Below are 23,771 nucleotides of genomic sequence, written 5' to 3' on the forward strand. Positions count from 1 at the left end.
TTCTTCTCTGAGCTCACACACAGTCTGTCCTCAGCATATGAGAATGGAGGCGTCCAGAGGAGCTACGCTGCCTCACGGCTCCCACAGCCACCGCCATCACAGCCAGCATTCAGCCGACCACCCGGCCCTGACGCCTCCTCCTCCACAGGTGCAGCAGCAGCACGCACCACCTCCTCAACACCCACCACCTCCTCAACACCCACCACCTCCTCAACACCCAGCGGTGCAACCCCAAACCCCAACTCCACCACCCCAGACTCCAACCCCACCACAGCAGCAGCACCTGCCCCCCCAGCCTCAGTCCCCTCAGCAGGCATTCCTCCCACCGCCACCTCCTCAGGGGCCTCCTCAGCCTCCTCAGTCCCCTCAGCAGCAGCAGCCGCCGCCCATCAGCAGCTACAACCACATGCCCCCACCTCAACAGCAGCCTCCAGCTCCCACACCCCCTCCTCCACCGCCACCGCCGCCGCCTCCCCCTCCTCCGCCTCCTCCAGTCCAAATGGTGTCCCACCACTCTCCGGCCCCCACCATGTACAAGTTCAGCACCATCACCAGGCTGCAGAACCAGAAGGCCTTCCCAGGAGCCAACCACAAGCTGCCCGGTCACCTGCACGTCATAGGTCAGCAAGTTCTGCCCCCGGGTCCGGCTCCGGCCCCAGCGCCGGTCGTCAAACCCAACGTCAATCACATCGCTGCAAGGACTAACGTCCCGCCTCCTCCTCCTCCTCCCCCTCCTCCATCCATGCCGACCCCCGGCTCAGCGATGGCCGTGTTGAGGCTTGGTCCTCCCAGCCCGGCTGCCCCGCCTGCCTTCATCCCTCCACCCCCGGCTCCTCCACCTGCTCCACAGACCAACGGAGTAGCTTTTCCTCCCCCTCCTCCGCCCCCACCACCTCCCCCTGCTCCGGCCCCCATGAGTCACCAGGTCTGCTCCAATGGGCTGAAGCAGGCGCTAAAGGAGCGTTTCCCCAGCCCCCCCAGAGACCTCCTGTCTCCAAACGGAGGCCTGGAGGATTCCCCACCGCCTGCCCCGGCTCCACCACCCCCTCCTCCTCCACCGCCACCCCCACCACCACCTCCTCCTCCGCCCCAGCAGTTCCCAATCCCAGCCCAGTTCCCACCTCCTCCTGCACCACCACCAGCACCTCCCAAAACCTTCACCCCAGGGTTTGTCCCTCACGCTGCCTCCAAGCCCATGTCACCAGTTTCTCCTTTCCCTCCCGCGCCTCCTCCTGCTGTTCTAGCCGGCCCGACACCACCACCACCACCCCCTCCTCCACCTGCAACCCTCAAGAAGCAGTTCAGCCTCCAGGCAGGAGGCTACACCTCCAGTCACCCTCCTCCAACTCTGCCCAAGCAGCACAGCCTGTCTAAGCCAGCGTCTGCTTCCACAGGACCTCCTCAGACCATGTCTTTGGTCAAACAACTAGCAAGCCAGTTTCCTGGAGCTTCATCCCAAGCAGCCAACCACACAGAGAGCCCCAAAGCCCCCCTGTCCCCCCCTGCAGTTAAAACCAAACCAAAATGGCAGCCTGGAGGCGGCCAGCAGCTGCAGTCACCAGAGTTCCCTCCTCCTCCTCCAGATAACAACACCGGCTTCCCTGCACCGCCACCTCCTCCTCCTCCTCCACCTCCTCCTCCTGCACCTGTCACAGGCCCAACACCACCTCCTCCTCCCCTCCCTCCTGGAAATCTGGGCTCCCCCTTAAGGAAGTCACCCTCTGGCTCCTCCGGTTTTGGAGGGAAGAAGCCTCCTCCCACCCCGCAGAGGAACTCCAGCATGAAGTCCAACTCCTCAGACTCCTACGAGGAATCCAGGAGAAACTTGCTCAGAAAATTTGCTCCCCAGGGCCACAGCCCCACTTCCTCCTCATGTCCCACCTCCTCCTCCAGTGGATCCCCTTCCAAGGACTCCTCAAACGGACCTCCTGCTCCTCCGAAACCAGGCAAGCTCAACCTGGCTAACCTCCCCTTGGCACTGCAGGCCAAAGTGGGCCAGACCAAACAGACCGGCGGCGACTTTCCTTCCCCACCACCTGAGTGCGCCTACTTCCCACCTCCTCCTCCGGCATCTGACCTCTTCCCCCCTCCACCACCTCCAGGCAGTGACGCCCACAGCGGTGGACCCCCCAGGGTGGCGGTGGTCAACCCCCAGCCCCAGGCTCCCCCTCCTCCACCACCCATCTCCCTCGTCAGCAACTCGACGTGGGGAAAGAGCTCACTGAAAAAGACTCCTCCAGCCACACTGGGGCGACGTAGCAACACCGCCCCAGAACCTCCCCCTCTATCACCCCCTCCCACCTCCCCAAAGGGCAGCTCAGGCCAGCCCAATTTCCTGGAGGACCTCAACCGGACACTGAAGCGAAAGTCGGTCGGTCGCCAGGGTTCCGTTAACTCCGCCGGCCTCTCGGGGAAGTTGGACCCTGCGGGGACTATGGACGACATGGCGCTGCCCCCGCCGCCCCCCGAGCTGCTCCTGGACCAAGAGAAGCAAACCAATGGAGGAAACGGTGGCTACATGTCTGGAAACATCTCAGGCTATGCAACGCTACGACGAGGACCCCCGCCTGCACCCCCCAAACGAGGGGACACCACCAAACTTACCGGAGAGTGTTGAACTTTGACGTCAACACACAAAAAAGAAGGATGAACAGATGAAGAAAGAGTATACTGAAGTAAACATGCATTGAACTACTCCTGACTGTGTATATACGAAGCCAAACCAGACCGTGGTTGATTAGTGTTTGCTAATTATTGCATTTTTTTAACATGCTAGGCATTCTAGATCAGTGGGGTTTACAGTATCAGGACGGCTCAGACTGGAGCAGGCAGGTTTGAAGTCGCAGAAAAGTGAACATTTTTGCGATTATCTAAACTCTCTGGATTACATTGCGTCTCCCTGTGTGGTAAACCCCACACATCTGGTCCACCTGGCAGATGTAAACAAACACTAAATACGAGTTGTGCAAATATTACCGGATCCAGGTCTGAGCCAAATCACGTATCCGCTTCTTCGCCATAAGTTCGTGCCACGTACTGGAGACAAACAAAAAAACGGAAACGCATCGGGATCTTTCTGCTTTGGTACTGCATGGACCACATGTTAACAACGAGCTGTAAATCATGACGCTGTTCCGGCGTGTGCGCATGTGTGTGTACGAGAGAAACGGACCGAATATGCATGCATGCATTGTGCGCATGCATGCGTGTGTGTGTGATTCCATGGTGGTGAAGTAGTTAACCGTGAGGCGGAGAGGGGGGTGGTTAGGTTTGCTTTTATACCGAAATTATTTAATGACTGGTAAATGGAAGGATTTTTCTATAAGTGTCTTTTAACGGCTGGTCAACAAAATGTAGAGGAACAGAGCGGCATTAAAGGAATGTATACGAAAGGTGAAAAGATTACAAAACATACATGTGAAGGCAGTAGGGCTAGAATGAATAACGAATATTCAGATACACTGCAAAAACTCAAAGTCTCACCAAGTCTATTAGTCTTATTTTTAGTCAGAATGTCTCATCTCACTTGATTTAAGGTAAATTCACTTAACAAGAGTTCTTTCAGCAGATGGAGGGACTTGTTTTAAGACAACGCATCTTAAATATCTTAAGTCAAACAATCTTTAAATTATCTTGTTGCAAGTTGAATTTTACAAGAAAACTTGAAAGAAGTTAAACCCTCATGTCGTCCTGCGGGTCAGATTGACCCGTTTTAAAATTTGAAAATGTGGGGAAAAAATATATTTTCACAGTGAAACTTCTGATGTCCACATTTTCAACATTTTGGGAAATTTTTGAACATTTTTGGGTGGAAAAAAATGTTAAGAATGTTTCTTAAGAACATCAACAAAAAAATCAACCAAAATCCAGCGAAATTCGCTGGATTTTGGTTGATTTTTTTGTTGATGTTCTTAAAGAAAATATCAGAAGTTTTACTGATATATATGTAATCACTTTAGATATTTTCAGGTTTTATTTTGGAAAATTTTTACTAATTTTTCGAAAATATTTACAAGAATTTTCTTGCCAAATTTGGGGGATTTTTAAAAAAATAAACTTTTAAGAAATTATTTGAATTTTCTTCCTAAAGTTTTTGCAAATTTTCAGAAATTTGGGGAATTGTTTTGCTGATTTTTGGGATTTTTTTTTGGTGCCAATAAATGAGGACAACAGGAGGGTTAGTACATCTCAAATTAGGTTACATGAAATTGAAAATCTGTTTTTGAGTGAAAAACATTTTTTTATACAGCATATCTGGCTTATTTTAAGGCTCGTAAGTCTGACAGTCCTGATGAAATGGAGCTTAAAATACGTTTTCCCAGCTAATTTTGAGATCTCAATATTCTAAATATATCTTATTTCAAGAAATCTTACCATTCACTTATTTCAAGGTAAAAGTTTCTTGAAATCTGTTTTTTTTTCTTGTTTTGAGAGGGGCATTTTCACCGTCTGAATATTCGGCTATTCGGGTCCAGCCCTAGAAGGCAGTGATTCAGTAACCCAGTGTACCTGTTATATGTGTTTTTCGACTGTTTCACAAATCAGAAGGAAGCCTTATTCCCAAAGTCTTGCACAGAGGTCCAAACAGAAAGGAGATATCTTCCACGGGCTCAGCAGAGTCTGGACTGTGCAACTGGAAAAAATAAAGACGATTTTCTTTTTAATTTCATGCAAAACTTTTAACGGACTTGTGTAAAATGCTGAGGAGGCCTACGGTGGTGTATCTTCGTGGACTGTGTGAGTTCCCTGTATGCTGGCTTGATTTTGGACCTTATCCTTCAGTTTGTATCTGTACAGTTGCAGCTGCTGCTTTCCGTTACCGTCTTTCTCCCGCTGCCTTTTTTCGGTCACCCCGTCCGGGACGTGCAGACTGGATTCAGCCAAGGCGACCCCCGTTCAAAGAGATGCATTCGTCTGGTTAATGTACAGAGCGTGAATCATGTAGTGAAGAACAGAAATCATCCGACTCGCATTAATTAGACTGAATGTTGCTTTCGACTCCGTGTGTATCGAATCTCGTTTCGTCATGGTGCCATTGCTGCTTCGGCCCTAGAGTGTATCAGGAAGGGCTCCATCTCCAGCGGCAACGCCTTCATTTTTAGGGTGCTAGCGCCGTCCTTCAAGGAACTCGTTCTCAGCAGGATGACATATCATTGATATCATTTAAACTGCTTTTTAAATTGGCTTTAGTGTGGAAATGCGTGCTGTGTAAATGTTTTACAGGTTGTGAGTTCCCAGGAGGAGGCCGTCATGTCCGCAAAGTCCTCCGAGCTCGTCACGGAGACGCAATTCCTGTGCTCTACTTTTCGTCCTACGGCCACCTGGAGGCGCCGTACCTTTTCTTATGGCTGAATGTCATTGTCCTGACCGGGATGTTTGCTAACAGTACAGTATGTAAGTTATTGATGTGCTGACGTGAACATGTGGGGCCAAATGAAGTGAAGAAAAATGGTTACAGATAGAGTAAATGTGTCCTCTTTCATATAAACTGAAAATCACAATATAAATGTTCAAACCAGATTCCGACATGTCTCAGAGTGCTCATTTGTTCAGATGCGTTTGGAGAGCATCTGTGTTGGTTTTTCATTTTATGAAAGTACAGATTGTATTGACTTCATCTGTGAGGCTCACACTCCCTCTAGTGGTCGTATCCTGCTCTACACGGTGCATTTTATGGCAGAACTTGGAAAAGTTAAAATCCCATGTGTTTCATTAGCTGGCCAGCACCTACTTATAAGTCTAACCCAGAGGTGTCAAACTCATTCTAGTTCAGGTCCACATCCAGCCCAGTTTGATTTCAAGTGGCCAGTACAATCACAGCATAATGACCTATAAATAACCACAACTCCTAATTTTAATCACAGGTATCTGGAACTGAACAATATAGTATTTTACTTTATGGTCAAAACAACCAAAAACAAGACTAAATATTACAAAAAAACGAGACACAGAACGACAAAAACGAGAAAAAAATACAAAATGTGAAACAAACGACATGAAACAAAACAAAAAGAGACAAAAAGTTAGGCAAAAAAGTTACAAAGTATCAAAAAAATGGACAGACGACACAAGCGAGATTTTTTAAAAAACCAAAATGACACAATGTAAAAAAACGAATAAAGCAAAACACAAAATGACAAAAATCACACTCAAAATGGCAAAACCGAGAAAAAAATGACAAAAAAGATGAACAATATGAAACAAAACAAAGACTAAAAATTCGCCAAAAAAGTTACAAAGCGACACAAAAGAGTCAAAAACAATTATACACAAGCAAGACAAAAAAAACCCACAAAACCACAAAAAAATGACAAAGCAAAACACAAAATGACCAAAAAAATCCACGCGAGACAACAAGGAAACAAACTGAGACAAACAACAAAAGTCACACAAAAAGGAAGCAACAAGACAAAATATTACAAAAAGTAGACAGAAAATGAAAAAAATGAGACAAACAATATGAACCAAAACAAAAAATTGGACAAAGAAGTTACAAAGCGACAAAAATTGGACACAAACGAGACAAAAATGTATTAAACGGAACAAAATGGCAAAAAAGACACAAAAAGGAAACAAATTAACAAAAAATTACAGAAAAGACACACAAAATGACCAATCTAGTATTTTACTTTCAAAACAACTTGTCATGGTCTAGAAATTATTTTAAATGTAAAGTTTTACTAATTTACAATCTGCAGTTAATGTCTTCTCTGTAATTTTTACACTGAGGACCGGATTGGACCCTCTGCAGGGCCGGTTTTGGCCCACGAGCCGCATGTTTGACACCCCTGATCTTTCCAGTTAAATTCAATTAAAAAGGAATAAAACGGTGACACAAAAAAAAAACTCGATATGCAAAATATTTTAATTCAAGTTTGTCTCCTAAATGAATCTGGAGTGAGCTGAAGTTTCACACCAGGAAGTTGCTGAAAGTGTCTCCTCTCTGCTGGAGTTCTGGGGTCTGAACGGAGCGACCGGGCTGGACAGGAGGCGCAGAAGGAGCTGGAGCTGTCCAAAAAAAAATCATGTATGCACTTAGCATCACACTGCATGTAGAACAAAAACGTTTTACAAGGTTCGAGGACCGTTAATCTACTTAGGAATCGCATCATGACGAGTAAAAATGTGCTCACCTCTGTTTGCAAATGGGACGTTGAACTGGTGTCTCCCTCTTGAGAAAACCTGTGGAAGTAAAACCGGCATATTATTCATGCTTTATATTGTTCAGGACGCCTTTGTTTTACCTTTATTTAGGGTGTGATGTGTCTGTAAATCTCACAAATTGTGAATTTGCGGGTAAATAACTGAAACATGCCAACTCCTTTGGATATCCACCTGTATCAAAAAATCTGTCAGCGAAACAGATTAGATATTAATATTTCACTGCATGTACATAGTGTATATGTATATATATATATTTTTTTTTAGATATTTGGGTTTTATGGGGTTAAGTGATGTTGCAGAAATTGTGTAAATATGTTAAGTTTGTTCTTGATTTGCTGCTTTAGACAAGAAAACTGATTATTCTACAAGTTTTATTACAGAGAATGATCAACCAGTAACACTACTGGCCACAAATTAAACTGATATCCTTCATTATTATTGAATAGAAAAATAACGGACCTAAATACACTTAAATACAATTAAATGTTTAAATATATTGAGTTTAAAGTTTAACAGGTCTTACGCGCAGAAATAATCAGCTGCATATTTCTCATTAATCTCCATTTAAACAACCTGTAGAATGAAGCAGCTGCACGCAATTATTTAATGAAGTGAGGAAGAAGAGTCACGTGATGCGTTAATGTGAAGCAGAAAACCTGAGTTAACTAAGGAAGTTAAGCTTCACTCTGACTTTTGATTTTTCTTACACAAAGAAAAAACTTCATAGCAGCTCTCTGCTCTAGTTTAGAGAAAGCTGCTTATTCTCTGAGGGTGAACTGTGTGATGCGGATCAGGAACAGAAGAAAAACCTGGACTTTTAACAACACGTTTCAGGCAAGTGAGGAGCACTTATTTCTTTGGTGTTTGATGCTTTGGGCTTTGTCAGTTTGCACACCTTTCACATGCACAGTAACGCAGGTATTAACAGACTGAAGGAAAAGGGGAAAAGCTCTGACCTCCTCGCTGGACTCTGAGCTGGAGCTGCTGCCATCACGGCCACACCTGAGAGAGATCACCTGGGCTGAGGCGGCGGACACTCGAACCCGGGAGGAGCAGGAGAAGGAGGGCTGAAACGAAGGTGGGTGAAGGTAGGAACATAATCACGGACTGTATGTAACCTCACAGTCGCCCACTGGTGGTTTTAAGGGGTTTCAGTCTGACTGAACATGACAGTGTGGTGTTGACATATCAATCACAAGGTAGCCACATGCTAAAGCTAACCCTGCATGTTGATTGTTTTACTTTAAAGTGGACGATTGTTTACAAACTGAGCATCATGCTGTGTTGAAGGAGAAAACAGAACAACAAAATCAAGACAAAAATCAGACACAAAGTGACAAAAGAACAAAGAGCAATCTAGTATTTTACTTTATGATCAAAAGAACTTGTCATAGTTTAGAAATTATCGTACATTTAAAGTTTAACAAATTTGCAGTCAGTGTCTTCTCTGTAATTTTTACACTTTGAGGGCCGGATTGGACCCTCTGGGGAGCTGGTTTTGGACCGCATGTTTGACACCCCTGGTCTGTGGTTTTAGTATGATGTCCTGAGGCGTGTGTGTTACAGTTCAGTGGTTCTGTATCGAACCGGTTTGAGCAACACATTCTGTCCCAGGACATTCATGCCAATGTAAACACAGACGGTCAACAAGTCCAGCCCAGATCTGACGTTAGATTTTCACTGTTTAAAGACTGCAAGCCGAGATAAGCAGTTTCTTATATGATTTTTGGTGCTTTTTAGATTTTTTTTGTACATTTCACTGCAGTTCTGTGGCTTAAGGCAAACCGTAATAACATTTTGATTTGGACGACTTCAAAAGTCTCACCACAAAGAACCCAGGCCTGAAAGCACAAGTCTGAGGGTCGCTTCTGGACGTCTTTGGGCATTCTGTCTCTTTAATGACAAACGTCATCAGCAGGTCATTGGTGCTCTGATCCATAGGAACAACCTGGTGGACACGTGATATTTAGCATGAATCCACGACAAAGACATAACCATTCTATATTTATTTATACATTACCGTTGTAAAGTTTGGGGTCACCCAGGCAACGTCATGTTTTCATTAAAACTCACACTTCTAATTATGTGCTAACATAACTGCTCAAGGGTTTTCTAGTCATCAATGAGCCTTTCAACACCATTAGCTAACACAATGTAGCATTAGAACACAGGAGTGATGGTTGCTGGAAATGTTCCTCTGTACCCCTATGGAGATATTCCATGAAACATTTCCAGCTAGAACAGTCGGTTACCACATTAACAATCTCTAGACTGGATTTCTGATTCCTACATGACCCCAAACGTTTAAACAGTAGCGTATTAAAACTGAAAAATGTCCACATTCACCCTGTTGACGTAGGCTTGAGTCACTCGGTACAGAAACCTGGTGGCATAAACAGAGTTGAGCTGAGCCAGAGCCGCTCCCAAACCCCTGTCTGCCATCGACTCCAGCTCAGAGTTGTACACTGGGATGCCTATGTGGAAAAAATTAAAATAGTCAGAAAAGTTCCTGTTTTTTTCTCGCTCTGAAGCGATCGACTCCACAAAGAACCTCACCTGTGCATGATAGAAACTGCAGCAGGACCAAGAGGAGCACCTTTGACTTCATCTTAACTGGTGATAAAAGCAGAAAAAGTGCTTCAGTCCTTCGTTTTCCTCCCTTTTTTATGTTCTGAAAAATCTGTGTACCGCCTCTTACCCTTAATAACCCCTCAAAAAAAAAAAAGGTCCATGTAATCAGTCTTAACCTTTGTTCAGCACTATCGATCCGTGGCTGATGGACCGAATAGAATGATAAGAATCTGGATGAGATTTACACACGTGGACAAAATTGTTGGTACCCCTCAGTTAAAGAAGGAAAAACCCACAATTCTCACTGAAATCACTTGAAACTCACAAAAGTAACAATAAATAAAAATTTATTGAAAATTAAATAATCAAAAACAGCCATCACTTTTGAATTGTTGATTAACATAATTATTTTAAAAAACAAACTAATGAAACAGGCCTGGACAAAAATGATGGTACCTCTATAAAAGATTGAAAACTATTTGACCAGAGTGACATGATTAACTCAGGTGTGTCATTTAATTGACATCACAGGTGTTTCCAAACTCATAATCAGTCAGTCTGCCTATTTAAAGGGAGACAAGTAGTCACCCTGCTGTTTGGTGAAAAGGTGTGTACCACACTGAACATGGACAACAGAAAGCGAAGGAGAGAATTGTCCCAGGACATCCGAAAAAAATGATAGACAAACATCTTAAAGGTAAAGGCTATAAGACCATCTCTAAACAGCTTGAAGTTCCTGTGACAACAGTGGCTCATATTATTCAGAAGTTCAAGACCCACGGGACAGTAGCCAACCTCCCTGGACGTGGCCGCAAGAGGAAAATTGATGACAAATTGAAGAGACGGATCGTTGGAATTGTATCCAAAGAGCCCAGAGCAACCTCCAAAGAAATTAAAGGTGAACTCCAAGGCCAAGGTACATCAGTGTCAGATCGCACCATTCGTCGTTGTTTGAGCCAAAGTGGACTTCATGGGAGACGACCAAGGAGGACACCACTGCTGAAAAAAACTCTTAAAAAAGCCAGACTGGAATTTGCAAAAATGCATGTTGACAAGCCACAAAGCTTCTGGGAGAATGTCCTTTGGACAGATGAGACCAAACTGGAGCTTTTTGGTAAGGCACATCAACTCTATGTTCATAGACTCAAAAACCAAGCATACGAAGAAAAGAACACTGTCCCTACGGTGAAACATGGAGGAGGCTCAGTAATGTTTTGGGGCTGCTTTGCTGCATCTGGCACAGGGTGTCTTGAAAGTGTGCAAGGTACGATGAAATCTGAAGACTATCAAGGCATTCTGGAGAGAAATGTGCTGCCTAGTGTCAGAAAGCTTGGTCTCAGTCGCAGGTCATGGGTCTTCCAACAGGACAACCATCCAAAACACACAGCCAAAAACACCCAAGAATGGCTGAGAGAAAAGCGTTGGACTATTCTAAAGTGGCCTTCTATGAGCCCAGATCTGAATCCCATTGAACATATGTGGAAGGAGCTGAAACATGCCATTTGGAGAAGACACCCATCAAACCTGAGACAACTGGAGCTGTTTGCTCATGAGGAGTGGGCCAAAATACCTGTTGACAGCTGCAGAACGCTCATTGACAAATACAGAAATCGTTTAATTGCAGTGATTGCCTCAAAAGGTTGTGCAACAAAATATTAAGTTATGGGTACCATCATTTTTGTCCAGCCCTATTTCATTAGTTTGTTTTTTTAAATAATTATGTTAATCAACAATTCAAAAGTGATGGCTGATTTTGATTATTTGATTTTCAATAAATTTTTATTTATTGTTACTTTTGTGAGTTTCAAGTGATTTCAGTGAGAATTGTGGGTTTTTCCTTCTTTAACTGAGGGGTACCAACAATTTTGTCCACGTGTGTATGTCCGCTCTGAGCTCTACAGCTAAATTCTGCAATAAACCATTATTGTTGATCAATTAGTCGGTCATCAGTGAGCTCGAGGTGTCAAACATGAGGCCCGCGGGCCTAAACCGGCCCTCCAGAGGGTCCAATCCGGCCCTCAAAGTGTAAAAATTACAGAGAAGACATGAACTGCAGATTGTAAATTTGTAAAACTTTAAATTTAAAATAATTTCTAGACCATGACAAGTTGTTTTGATCATACAGTAAAATATTAGATTGTTCTTTGTTGTTCTGTGTCTCATTTTTGTTGTTTTTTTTGTCTGACTTTTATCATCTGTCTCGTGTTTTTGTCGTCTTGTTTCCTTTCTGTCTCGCTTGCATTATTTTTTTTTATCTTGTGTCCATTTTCTGTTGCTTTGTAACTTTTTTTGGTTTAATTTTTAAATTTTTTTGCCTCTTTTTGTGTTTTGTTTCCTTTTTGTCTCATGTTTGTCGTTTTGTTTCCTTTTTGTCTCATTTTTGTCATTTTGTATTTTACTTTTTTGTGTGTGTTCTTGCTTGTGTTGTCATTTTTTGTTTCTCGCTTTTGTAATTTTTGGTCTTGTGTTTTTTGTTTGTCTTGGTTTGTCTTTTTTTTTTGCCTAATTTTTTGTCGTTTTCTGTCTTGTTTTTGTCATTTTGCGATTGATTTGTCACCCAAAAATTTTCAAATTTAAGAAGCAGGAATCGGAGAAAAACAATAGTCAGACCCATTAATTGGCTGTCAAATAATAATTTGTGCGTCTAAACGGCTGCATTTTGACGGTTAAACCTGTTCTAGGAAGGACTAAAATGTGAGGAGAGGAATCGAGGATTATAAAAATGAGTGTCTTTGTACAGATTCCTGGTCTCCATCTGTAATTACAGTGTTTTTCCATCACTGAAGTCCAAATTAAATGCAGCTCAGACAATAATTCTGCGTCTTTTTCCTTTAACCCAGTGCATTACAGTTTATTTACAAGCACACAAATTGATTCTTCTTTCTTCTAAACAATTACATAAATGCAAAAAACCCCTTCCACTTACTGTATCTTATCAAAAATACTTCACATTTTGGGCATAAAGAGAGAATTCTAGCTCTTGTAAACAATAAATATGTTTAGTATCTTTTGTATTTACAGTAGTTTACTGCACATTTTTCAATTAAAGATCATTTGTTCCCGATATAGTCCACACTGTTTGAACAAAACTACCAACAGAGGAGGAATGTGTTCTAAAAAATAACTCCAAACACAGAACTACAGCTGCATTCACTCACATTTTACTCCATTTGATCTGATTTTGAATTGTATTCTGCGTCTTTTCTGCTTTTAGGACAAATCCTGGTACGACCGTGTGAGTATGATCACATTCTGTCGCAGTCCTGAAGGGTAAATGCAGCTGTAAGTGCGTCAAAGCAAAGTCTCAGATATCAACACAACATTCACAAACGCGCTTAAAGAGCCTCCTCCTCATTCCAGTGTTCCCATCAGAGGCTCCATGGCTGCCAGGAAGCACACTTCAAACTCCTGATCTGAGAATCGAGCCACAGACTGACGAGCGTTTCGTCTGATCTGCAGGCGGCTTGCGGGCGGCAGAGAAAGGATCCTTTCTATCGCCTCTGCGTAGCTGTCCTCATCGTAAGCCAGGAAGCCGGTCTGACCGCCTTCATAAGGGACAACGATGTCCAGTTTGGGACCGCCGGACTTGTGGGCGAGGATGACCTTTCCTGCTGCCATGCACTCCACAACACCTGGGAGGGGAAAGAAGAGAAGATGGAACGTTTTAACCCGGTAAAACCCACCGTTGAAGAAATACGTCAATTTTATTTTTTTAAATAATATTTTCAATTATGTATATATATATATATATATATATATGTATTTATTTTTATTGCTATTTTTTTCTATGATTGTTTCTCTTTTTTATTTGGGTTTATATATTATTATTTATATTTTTTATTTTTCTGCTAATTTTCTTCTATATTTGGATTTTATATTATTAGTTTTTTGCTCATTTTCTTCTATATTTGGGTTTATATATTATTATTATTATTATTAGTTTTACTTTTTTGGTAATTTTTTTTCTATATTTGGGTTTATATATTTTTTAATTTATTTTTGTTAAATTTTTTCTCTGTATATTTTGCTCATTTTCTTTGATATTTGGGTTTATATGTTGTTTATATTTTTTGCTAATTTTCTTCTATATTTAGATTTATATATTATCATTATTGTTATTGTTTTTTTTAATTTTTTTCCCATATGTGTGTTTCCATATATCATTTTTTCTTTATTTTTGGATTTTCTTTATTTTTGCTCATTTTCTTTATTTGGGTTTATTTATAATTATTATTTATATTTTAGTTTATTTTTTTTGCTCATTTTCTTCTATATTTAGGTTTATATATTATCATTATTCTTATTGGTTTTATTTTTTTCATATTTTTTTCCATATGTATGTTTACATATATCATTTTTTTGTTTAGTTATTTTTGGATTTTATTTATTTTTGCTCATTTTCTTTATTTGGGTTTATTTATTATTACGGCTATTTGTATTTTTGAGTTTTTTTTGCTCATTTTCTTCAATATTTGAGTTTCTATAAATTATTAGTTTTATTTCTTGGTAATGTTTTTCTATATTTTTGTTTACATATATCATTTTTTGTTTATTTCTGCTAATTTTTTTCTGTATTTGGATTTATATAAATGACATTTTGCAGTTATTTTTTTCTATATTTGGCTCTTAAAGGGGTAAAGAAGTCAAATTTGAATAGGTAAACATCGGTTACCTATTCCAAAGTGTTCGTTCCACATGGTGTGCAGTCCTATCGTCGCTTCTCCCATCTCCCTCTTGAGCTCCTCAAACGGTACGTTCAGCTTAAACTCCACCCTGTCGGCTACGCCCAGCTCCTGGCACAAACCCCTCAGCATCAGCACCCTGTCCTCGTCTTCCTGGTTCCTGCATCCACCGATCAGAACCAGCTTCAGCGCCTGTCTGCCTGCCGCTCCGTCCCTCCTCCTGTCCAGAACCTTCTTGAAGGCTCGGATCTGCAGCCGGTGGTCCTTCTCCGGCCTGAACTGCCCGATGGAAACGATGGAGTGGCACTTTTTGTCCCCGTCCTCCTCCAGCGGGATGTCCAGGAAGGCGCTGACGTCGCAGGGCGGGTAGATGACGCTGGTGCGGTTGGGAGAGCGCCACAGCGACAGGATGTGATCGAGGGTCCAGGAGGAGTTGACCATGATGAGGTCGCTGCAGGAGCCGGCCATGCCGTAGAGCAGGGCAAAGAGGCAGTAGTAGACCACCTTAAAGGCACTCAGGAACAGACTGTTGGTGACGTAGTCCGGGTTGTTGAACCTGAGACATGAACAGCAACAGTTTAGTGCAGGAATGCCAAACTCATTACAGTTCAGGTTCCACATTCAGCCCAGTTTGACGTCAAGTGACCAGAAAAATCACAGCGAAAAACCTTACACAACACGTTACACAAATGAGACCAAATATGACACAAAGCAACAAAAAAGTAGACCACACAAGCCAGACAAAAAACACAAAATGATAAATGACGCACAAAACAACGAATAAAGCAAAACACAAAATGACAAAAATGTGACAAAAAACACAAGCGAGACAAAAAGGAAACCCAAAAACATGAGAAATGACAAAAGTATGACAAAAAAAAGACAACAAAACAACAAAAACAAGACCAAATATGACAAAAATTGAACACAAAATGACAGAACAATCTACAGCCATGGCCATAAGTTTGGACACAGCATGACTTCCTATGTCTGTTTTGATGTCTATTACAGAACATGACTAATATTTTTTGGCAGCACCAGTTTAATTAGTCTACAAATCAACAAGGGATATAATATCAATAAATTCCAACAATTGGAACAACTTTGTTCCCAAAACATAATATTAGAAGAAAATAACAAAAAAATGCAGTACTTTCACAACCGGATTTGGTAAGAATAACAAAATGACCCCAAACTCTTTTGATGTTTTTTTAAATATGAAACTTAATATAGTTCTCAGGAGTTGTGTAGTGTATTGTAAGTGACAATTTTGTGGTATTTTCTAAGATTCACAAGTGTCATGGTACTTGTGTCCAAACTTATGGCCATGGCTGTAGTATTTTACTTTATGATCATGGTCTGGAAATGACTTTACATTTGTAGTTTTACATATTTACAATTTGCAGTTAATGTCTTCTCTCTGACACGTTACAAAGTCGTCCCCATGGGCTGGATTGGACTCTGTTTTGGACCGTTGGCTGCATGTCTGCCACCCCTGGTTTCGAGAAATAATTGACCAGCCACATTTAAATTCTGACATAGCCTGACAGTGATTACCTGGGGTTCCTCTCTCTCACCACTGACAGCATGTCGGTGCTGATGGTGGGGTAGTGGACGTAGCTCCCCACGCTGCAGCCTCCCAGGTAGCGGAACAGGGGCAGAGTGAAGGCGTAACCCATGGAGTCGATGTAAAGGTCCGGGACGAACTCCGTCAGCGCCTCCCATCCCAGGAAGATGGAGCCCACGCTCTGCCCCAGCAGGGTGAAGTGAGGAAACAGGCCGGGCTCCACGAGCAGCCGGTGCCTCAGGAAAACAAACTGGACCGGCCGGGGGAGGACGATGTTGAAACGACGCCGAGCTCCCTCCAGGATCTGGTGGCCGGTGACACCCAGGTCCCCCGTGTACACAACGAAGTTGATGTCTGGATACCTGTGGAAATGGAAGGTTGATGAAAGCAGAAGACACTTAACCCTTTAAAGGGCACTCGTTGAAATACTTAGAATAAAATTTAAACCCTCAAGTGTTATTAGAGGACATAAAAAGACCTTTACTTTTATGACATTTTTATGTTGAAATTCAAGGTCAATAAAGTTACCATATATGGTTCTTTGTTTGTTACTGGTAAAAAAAAAAAAAATTCCAAGAAATGTATTACTCTGTTCTAAATCATTTTTACCTGGTCTGTAGCGCCCTGATGGCACACCAGAGCACCCTTTCTCCCCCACCGCCGGCGTTGCAGTAAGGATGAAAGAAGGCCACGGACAGACGGCCGTCCCTCACCCGCCGAGCGTTCCTGTTGCTCTGCAGCCAGAAACGCACTGCCAGCACCAGCAGAACCAGGACGGCGATCAGCAGCAAGCAGAGAAACACGAGCGGCAGGAGCAGCTTCCACAACAACCTGAAACACAGAGATACAACATGGCGAACGGTACAGTAAACTTGATTTATATCGCATAAGACCTTTTTCTTTTATCTTGTGAATGTGTCTATCTAGTGCTTTTATAGGCTAGAAGTCAAATCAGGAGTTAAATAATCAATATACTGATGACAGTGAAAATTTAAATACAAGTTTTAGGAAAACAATCCTGTCAGTTTTCAGTTTCTGTGACATTATTCTTCACCGGAATCGTTTTCTAGTTTGAGTGATAAATTGCACAAATACTACAGCTTTCTATTGTGTTGCACTGAGAATTTTTACAGTGTTTTAGAAGAGCTTGTGTGAACTCCAGCTTCAGAAAATAGCGGGGAATGAATGGAAAGAAGACAGGCACTTTATTCATCTGTGTGATCTACAGGAAATGGAAGTGTACAGCTGCATCCAAGACATTTTTATGAATTTAATGGATTATCTTATGGGGAGAACATTGTAAATATATAACTTTTATACATTTTAGGAGTGTAATCGGTATCCAGAAAAGGACTTTTTAAAAACAGAGAATATCTTTTGCAGGAAAAGGTACGGTATATGCACTGAAGGACTGTTCCAGAGTCTGAATTTGAGTTTAAATTTGGAAATACCGCCTATTTGTTTTACAAGAGGCTATATGCAAATTGAGAGAAAATTTAAAGCATAATATACACGTAATAATGCATATGAAATCTCAATAAACTGGTAAAAACAAGCTAGTAAACACTATAGAGGTGCGCGCCTTACAGCATGTTTAGCTAACTGTTAAAGGCGTGGTTTCCATAGCAACGTCATAAAAAAGCCGAAAACAGCCGTTATATTTTTTTGGACAAATTACAATTAACAAATTAGCTTATTTTTAGCTTATTTTTTGAGCTAAATGACATTAAATATCGCCTCCGCAACTCCTAGTTCGTAGCTGCTACCGCCAGGAGTCAACAAGGAAGTGGAACAAGCTAGTTCCGCTTCAACAACGGAGAATTTAACATTTCCTCGATCATTTTAAACACTTAGTTTGACCTTACCTTGTTATTTCACACAAACAGAGGACCAGCTGATCGTGGCCTGACATTTTGACAACAGCAATTCAACAACACACCACAACAGTCTCTTTCTTCCCGTGTCTTTTATCCAACAAGGTTCGTTTCCATTCATGTGTCGCCACCTACAGAGCGGGAGGTATCACTGCATCCACTTTTCTGACTTCAATTACTGAAAAGTGCATTTAATGTGCTCAAATTATATGTTTTTAATGATATTCAGTTTAACCAAATTGCTTAGAATACAGCTGTAGCAATAAAATGCCCTCTTTGGTTGCACTTGATGAGGATCGATGGCCTGGTTCTTTCCAAAAAAGTAAAGTTTAACTTCTAAATAAACAACAGTTCCGATCAATAATGCCTCCCTGCCCCCAACAGTCTCAGCAAACCTCTGTTAGGTCCAGTCCGGATCCTGACACCATCATGGCGACTCTTTTGATTTTCTTTGTTTTTATGAATTTGGACGTACTTCTGAGGATGGGACACTGCACAGAGACACGGCAAGTTGCTTTGGTGGGAATCAATTGGTTTGATTGCTGGTTGATTATCTGGATAAAGGACGGTAACGGTTTTGCACAGAGGAATGGTATTATGGCACAGTTACGCAATCGCTTATTGTGACACATACAGTTAAGGCCCAGATTATTCATACCAATGCCAGAATTTGATGTGTAAGTTCAATTTTATTCGTTTTAATAGGTTTCATCTGGATGGAAATGGTGTAAACAAGTGAAAAAAGATATTTTAAGTCGTGTGTTTTTTATGTTTGTATTAAAAATGCCATGTCCAAAATTATTCATATTGTTTGTCAGTAATCAACAGCAAAGACTCTATTTGCCACCATGTCCATCAAACAGTTCTCAAACTAGTTCTCCACATGTCCCTAGTGGGATTTTGTTCAGCTTCTGTTTTGCAACACTCTCCAAGTCTTTGAAGTTGTAATCCTTTCTTGCCATCCATAGATCCTAGAAAGGATTCATGTCTAGACTCTTGACTGGGACACTCCAGCGTATTGTTTTCTGTGAACTCTTTTGCTCTATGTTGTAGGTCATTGTTGTTTGAACGTCCACTGCTGCAGACTGCCTGATGTTTTCCTTCCAGAACCTTAATGTGATCCTCTTTTTTATGATGCTGTTTACTTTGACAAAGTTGCCTGGTACATTTTCCAGAACAACCAACCTCAAAGCATTCCATTCCCACCCTCATGCCTAGATGCGAGGATGGAGGTCTTTGAGTTGAGTGTTTGTCCAAATGAAAGCCACATCCCTGTGTTCAAACAACCATTTTCATCACATCTGATCACAGGACTGATGGTCCAACTTTCTCCTTTGTCCAAGTTAGCTTTTGTACACCTGCCTTAGACGGTAGCCATGTAGACCATCACGTCAGGTAGATGGATACATACGTAGATGGACATTGAGAGGTAGATCAATCGATCAAGACGTTCCTTGGGTTTTTCTTGGATTCTCACATGATCATTCTTGCCAGTTTAGGGTTCACTTCTGCCTTCTTTCTCTAACATTTTAGATGTTTCACAGTGTGAAAGTCCTCCTACTTTTTGATTATGCTTTGCACTATCTGTACTTCATAGCATTTCCTCGTCTTGGGAGCAGTCACAAAGTCTTTACTGAACTTTAAGATTTTAGCTGACTTGATTGACTTGTAACTGACAAGTCAGTTCAGTTCATAGTGTATTAAACTGCTTGGGAAGAAATTTTTACTTTATTTTTGCTACTTTTCCATAGCAAGCAAACAAACAGAACAACACAGACAGAATAATACCATCTCAATATGGTATGGTAAAAGCCAAGCCAGGGCTCTAGGTGTCAAGATCGTCAGTATAAAACGTTGATCCTCCACGTCTTTCCTGAGTCTTCCATGTATTTACGGGTTAAAGTTTGTTTGACGTCTGTTCCTTCCAAGATATGTAGCCTTGCATTCTCATATAGTGCGAAAAGAACAACTAACAGCTCCATTTTTCCCATTGCCTTTCACATTTTTGGGTCGCATAGAGTGCATGTTTTCTGAATTATTTCTATCCATTCTGTGACTTTTTGGATATCTTTAGTCAGACATTTTTTTGTTATTGCTTTCTATACTCCCTGCTAGTGGTATTTGTGGTAAATATTGATCACATTTTGTCAATAAAGAAGACAAATTTCCTAAGTTCCGCAGTACAGCTAAGCATATTATTGATCTAATCTGTCATTACATCTGTCCAGTACTGAGAAATGCTCCGTCATTTTGGGTGTCATAAAAAACATTCCATTGTTCTTGCGTGTTAATTCCCTCCACAAGACTTTAAACCAGTCAACTTCAGTTAAATCTATATGAGCTTCTTTTTCCCATCTTGACATCATGACCATTTTTACAGGATACAGAAGCCGCCATGGGGTATAAATAATTTTGTATATAACAATTGTAGTATTTTTTTTTTTTTTTTTTTTTAGAAACGAACTAAACTAACTAAAAAAATATTGAGAATGTACCATTATCATCTCTAACACAGTGGCCTCCCATCTTTTGTCACTTCTTCATGTCATTTCCAGTCATAAGAAACCTATCGCTCGAATAAAAAAATCCCCATAATCATACAAATAATTTGAGGCCTAACTGTGCACACATAGGTGAAAATAGCAGTTCAGTTCATTTAGTGCATTCTGGCAATAATACATTTTGGCTCACTGACCTTCAAATGTGTGTTTTTCTTTTTATTCAGTGACCAGATTCTGTCAATCACCCCAAAAACACAAGAACACGTGGACATCTTGAGGAACATATCCACACAGTATGAGGTAGAATGAGGTTTTTCTTCACCGGTTGCATACCTCTGTGTTTTGTTTTTTCCCTTCTGTGAATCGTCACCTGATTTATTCTCTCCCAGACAGCCTTATGGCAGCCTGTTTCACCTCAATACATCAAAGAAGAGACTCAGGTCCACCTCTTTGTTCCTGCAAACAGCTCAGAGACGGTCAAGGATCTGCTTCAGAGACACGCAGTAACACATGAGTATGTCCAAACGCTCACTGAATGTCTCATAGTTCATTCTGAGTGAATAATCTGAGCTGTTTGTTTCAGGGTGTTGCTGGCCAACGCTAACGAGCTGATCGAAATGCAGACGAGGAATGACTCCACTGACCCACGAAGCGGCTCAACTTTCTACGAGAGATATCACAGTCTGGAGGATGTAGGTTTTTCGAATTTTGGTGGCACTCTTCCACAATTAATTCAACTTTACAGTCATTTTTAGGGCCACAATCAGCAATATTTTAGTAGAAATCAGACACATGAAGCTTCAGTTACAGGATTAGTGCTTTGTAAGGTATAAATGCAAAGTATTTTATGACACTTGACAGTTTACAAAGACTCTATCTCCACTGTCAGATCTATTATTGGATAAATAGAACCGCTCACGACAACCCCAACAGGGTGAAAATCATTCTTGTTGGCTCTTCATATGAGAAGCGACCACTCTATGCTCTGAAGGTAAAGCTTTATCTCTCTTTTTAAGGTGTAATGAAGTTTTATGATCTTTTCCTGGCAAATTAAACTACATTATTTGTTACGTTTGAAGCATTTTAAGTTGAAAAATGTTTTGAAATGTGTCAAAATTGAATATATGATGATTGTTTGACTTCTTTTCCCTCAGTTGTCTTTCAATAACAGGACCAATAAGAAAGCGATGTGGATCGACTGTGGGATTCACGCCAGGGAGTGGGTGTCTCCTGCTTTCTGCTTATGGTTTGTTCACTATGTGAGTACAGTTGGTCTGTGCGGTGCTGTTTTTGTGATTTTTTTTTTTTTTTTTTTAAATTGTCAGAGCACTTAACTCATCTATTTGCTTTTTCTCTCCCAGTCTTTGTCGTTTTACAACATAAACCAAGACATCACTCACATCCTGGACAACATGGATGTCTACGTCCTGCCTGTCCTGAACCCGGATGGATACAAGTACACCTGGACATCAGTAAGAACACATGAGCACCGCTGGAGCAGATGTGACAACAGTAATTTCAGCTGGATTTATGGTTTGCCCCTGATTTTTTTTTCTTTTTTTGTCTCAGAATAGAATGTGGAGGAAGAACCGCTCTATCAGCAAAACTACTTCCTGCATCGGAGTTGATCTGAACAGAAACTTTGATGCCAACTGGTGCAGTAAGTTCTGCTCTGACGTTACAGTTAATCCACTACAGTAAGATATTCAGATTTCTGCCCCTTTAACAACAACCAGCCATTAATATTTGGGTCAATATATAACTGAGAAACTTTTGAAGTCCATGGGATATATCTTTCTTCTTCTGATAGAGTTCCTAACCTGGGAATGCCACATAAAGTTACTTAGATGTAGTTTTTCCCTGTTGGATTCCTTGTTGATGCAAACGCAGAGCTCAGCTCAGTCATGATTTGATCTACAAGTTCAAATGTTCCCGTTCAACCCAGCGGAAGGAGCCTCTCACGATCCCTGCACTGAGATCTACTGTGGAACGTTCCCCGAGTCCGAGCCGGAGTCTCAGGCCGTGGCCAACTTCCTTCGTAGCCACAAGGACACAGTTCAGCTCTACCTCACCATCCACTCCTACTCCCAGATGCTGCTCTTCCCGTATTCCTGCACACTGGAGGAAGCAGAGAACCACAGAGATCTGGTGAGTGGTTTGGTCAGCAACTGTTCAAATGTTCAGCTTCTGTTCTTTTAAATCCTTGTTTAAATACCTTTTCAAAGCTTGAGATGGCCCAAGAAGCTGCACAGAAAATCCGAAGATACTACAGGAACATCTACAGATACGGTGCAGGAGCAAAGACGATATGTAAGAAAGTTTTATTCTTAAAGTAAAATCAGCTTGATTTGTGTCTAGCTCACACAGGTCTGACCGTCTTTTCTCCAGACTTTGCTCCTGGCGGTTCGGACGACTGGGCGTACAACCTCGGCATCAAATACTCCTTCACGTTTGAGCTCCAGGACCGTGGGCGTTATGGCTTCCTGCTGCCACCGTCTCACATTTCCGGTGCCTGCAATGAAGCTCTGCTCGCCGTGAAGACGATTGCCCTGAAGGTTATACAGAAAACACAAGCTCCAACGAGTCCTTCTCCAACTTTCTGAGAGGCTTCACCTGTTGTTAAGGTCAGGAATTCAAGTTTTTGAGCAGTTTTTGTGAGTAAAACCTTTGTAGTATCACTAAAAGATCTGTTAACTTGGAAGAGTCCAGTATTGAGGATAGTCAATTTGTCATTTTTGAATTTTTCACCAGATGTCTGTAACTCTGTACTTTATATCCAACTCATTGTCAACTACACATGACTGTGTACAACTTTTATAACTCTCATATGGCTTTTTTACAGGTTGCCCAGGATTTGCTCTGAACCCGATGGAACCACCATCTCCTATTTGGTCGCCGGTTCAGCAAGATGCTTCAGAAAACACCACAATTTTGTCTCAGAAGATATGGAATTAAACTAGATTTTGTTTTGTGTATCGTAATCCCCCTGCTTGTTCAAATGTGCTTTAACTTTTGTCACGTCTCTTTGTAATGATGTGCCTTGATTAAAAGAGGTTTTTATCTCAACCTGGTAAATAAAAAAATCACACATACAGTATGTAAGTGATATAACTGAGTACTTGAGTATTTGTGTTCGATACAGTGATTCTAAAATGGAGAGAGATAAGAGTGAACAAGTCCAAAGGATTTTTAAGGTCACATATGGTCAAAGTCCACTTTTATTGAGTTTTATGGTTCTGGTAAACTTGGAAGCGTAAACTGAAAAGATGTACTTCTGCCATCTCTCAAGTTACATTATAGTTTTATTTACTTTCTAGAGCTGCTTCTGCAAATTCTAAAATATGTTACCAAAAAAATCACAGCAAATGTTCTGTTCTTGGCTGCAAGAGTTAAGTGTTCATGTACTCGCAGC

At 41.6% G+C, this 23,771-nt stretch overlaps 4 protein-coding genes across 6 annotated transcripts in view; 2 read left to right on the forward strand and 2 right to left on the reverse strand.

The window, feature by feature from the left end:
• Nucleotides 1-5,520, forward strand: part of raph1b (Ras association (RalGDS/AF-6) and pleckstrin homology domains 1b) — a 60,072-nt gene extending 54,552 nt beyond the window's left edge. For all 3 annotated transcript variants that reach the window (XM_051943064.1, XM_051943066.1, XM_051943065.1), the window contains one exon: nucleotides 35-5,520. In XM_051943064.1, the coding sequence (XP_051799024.1) occupies nucleotides 35-2,617 (2,583 nt within the window). In that variant the 3' untranslated portion in view covers nucleotides 2,618-5,520. The remainder of the gene's footprint in view (nucleotides 1-34) is intronic.
• Nucleotides 5,521-6,847: 1,327 nt separating this feature from the next.
• Nucleotides 6,848-9,887, reverse strand: spp2 (secreted phosphoprotein 2). The gene is made up of 6 exons (XM_051943072.1): nucleotides 9,721-9,887; nucleotides 9,511-9,638; nucleotides 8,990-9,112; nucleotides 8,121-8,231; nucleotides 7,134-7,182; nucleotides 6,848-7,008 (listed from the first exon to the last, which is right to left on the reverse strand). The coding sequence occupies exons 1-6, from the start codon at nucleotides 9,770-9,772 to the stop codon at nucleotides 6,911-6,913; spliced, it is 561 nt and encodes a 186-aa protein (XP_051799032.1). The 5' UTR covers nucleotides 9,773-9,887; the 3' UTR covers nucleotides 6,848-6,910.
• Nucleotides 9,888-12,558: 2,671 nt separating this feature from the next.
• alg11 (ALG11 alpha-1,2-mannosyltransferase) lies at nucleotides 12,559-18,000 on the reverse strand. Its single transcript, XM_022207847.2, has 5 exons — nucleotides 17,850-18,000; nucleotides 16,594-16,815; nucleotides 15,975-16,346; nucleotides 14,408-14,973; nucleotides 12,559-13,367 (listed from the first exon to the last, which is right to left on the reverse strand). Exons 1-5 carry the CDS (start codon nucleotides 17,894-17,896, stop codon nucleotides 13,087-13,089), a joined length of 1,488 nt encoding a protein of 495 aa, XP_022063539.2. The 5' UTR covers nucleotides 17,897-18,000; the 3' UTR covers nucleotides 12,559-13,086.
• A 205-nt stretch (nucleotides 18,001-18,205) lies between these two features.
• On the forward strand, nucleotides 18,206-23,475 carry cpb2 (carboxypeptidase B2 (plasma)). Its single transcript, XM_022213786.2, has 12 exons — nucleotides 18,206-18,364; nucleotides 20,584-20,659; nucleotides 20,749-20,873; nucleotides 20,943-21,051; nucleotides 21,249-21,350; nucleotides 21,514-21,618; nucleotides 21,721-21,831; nucleotides 21,929-22,019; nucleotides 22,305-22,507; nucleotides 22,585-22,669; nucleotides 22,748-22,983; nucleotides 23,202-23,475. Exons 1-11 carry the CDS (start codon nucleotides 18,222-18,224, stop codon nucleotides 22,960-22,962), a joined length of 1,365 nt encoding a protein of 454 aa, XP_022069478.2. The 5' UTR covers nucleotides 18,206-18,221; the 3' UTR covers nucleotides 22,963-22,983; nucleotides 23,202-23,475.
• The last annotated feature ends 296 nt before the right edge of the window (nucleotides 23,476-23,771 follow it).

The sequence above is a fragment of the Acanthochromis polyacanthus genome, chromosome 22 (assembly GCF_021347895.1).
Source record: "Acanthochromis polyacanthus isolate Apoly-LR-REF ecotype Palm Island chromosome 22, KAUST_Apoly_ChrSc, whole genome shotgun sequence".
NCBI classification, from domain to species: Eukaryota; Metazoa; Chordata; class Actinopteri; family Pomacentridae; genus Acanthochromis; species Acanthochromis polyacanthus.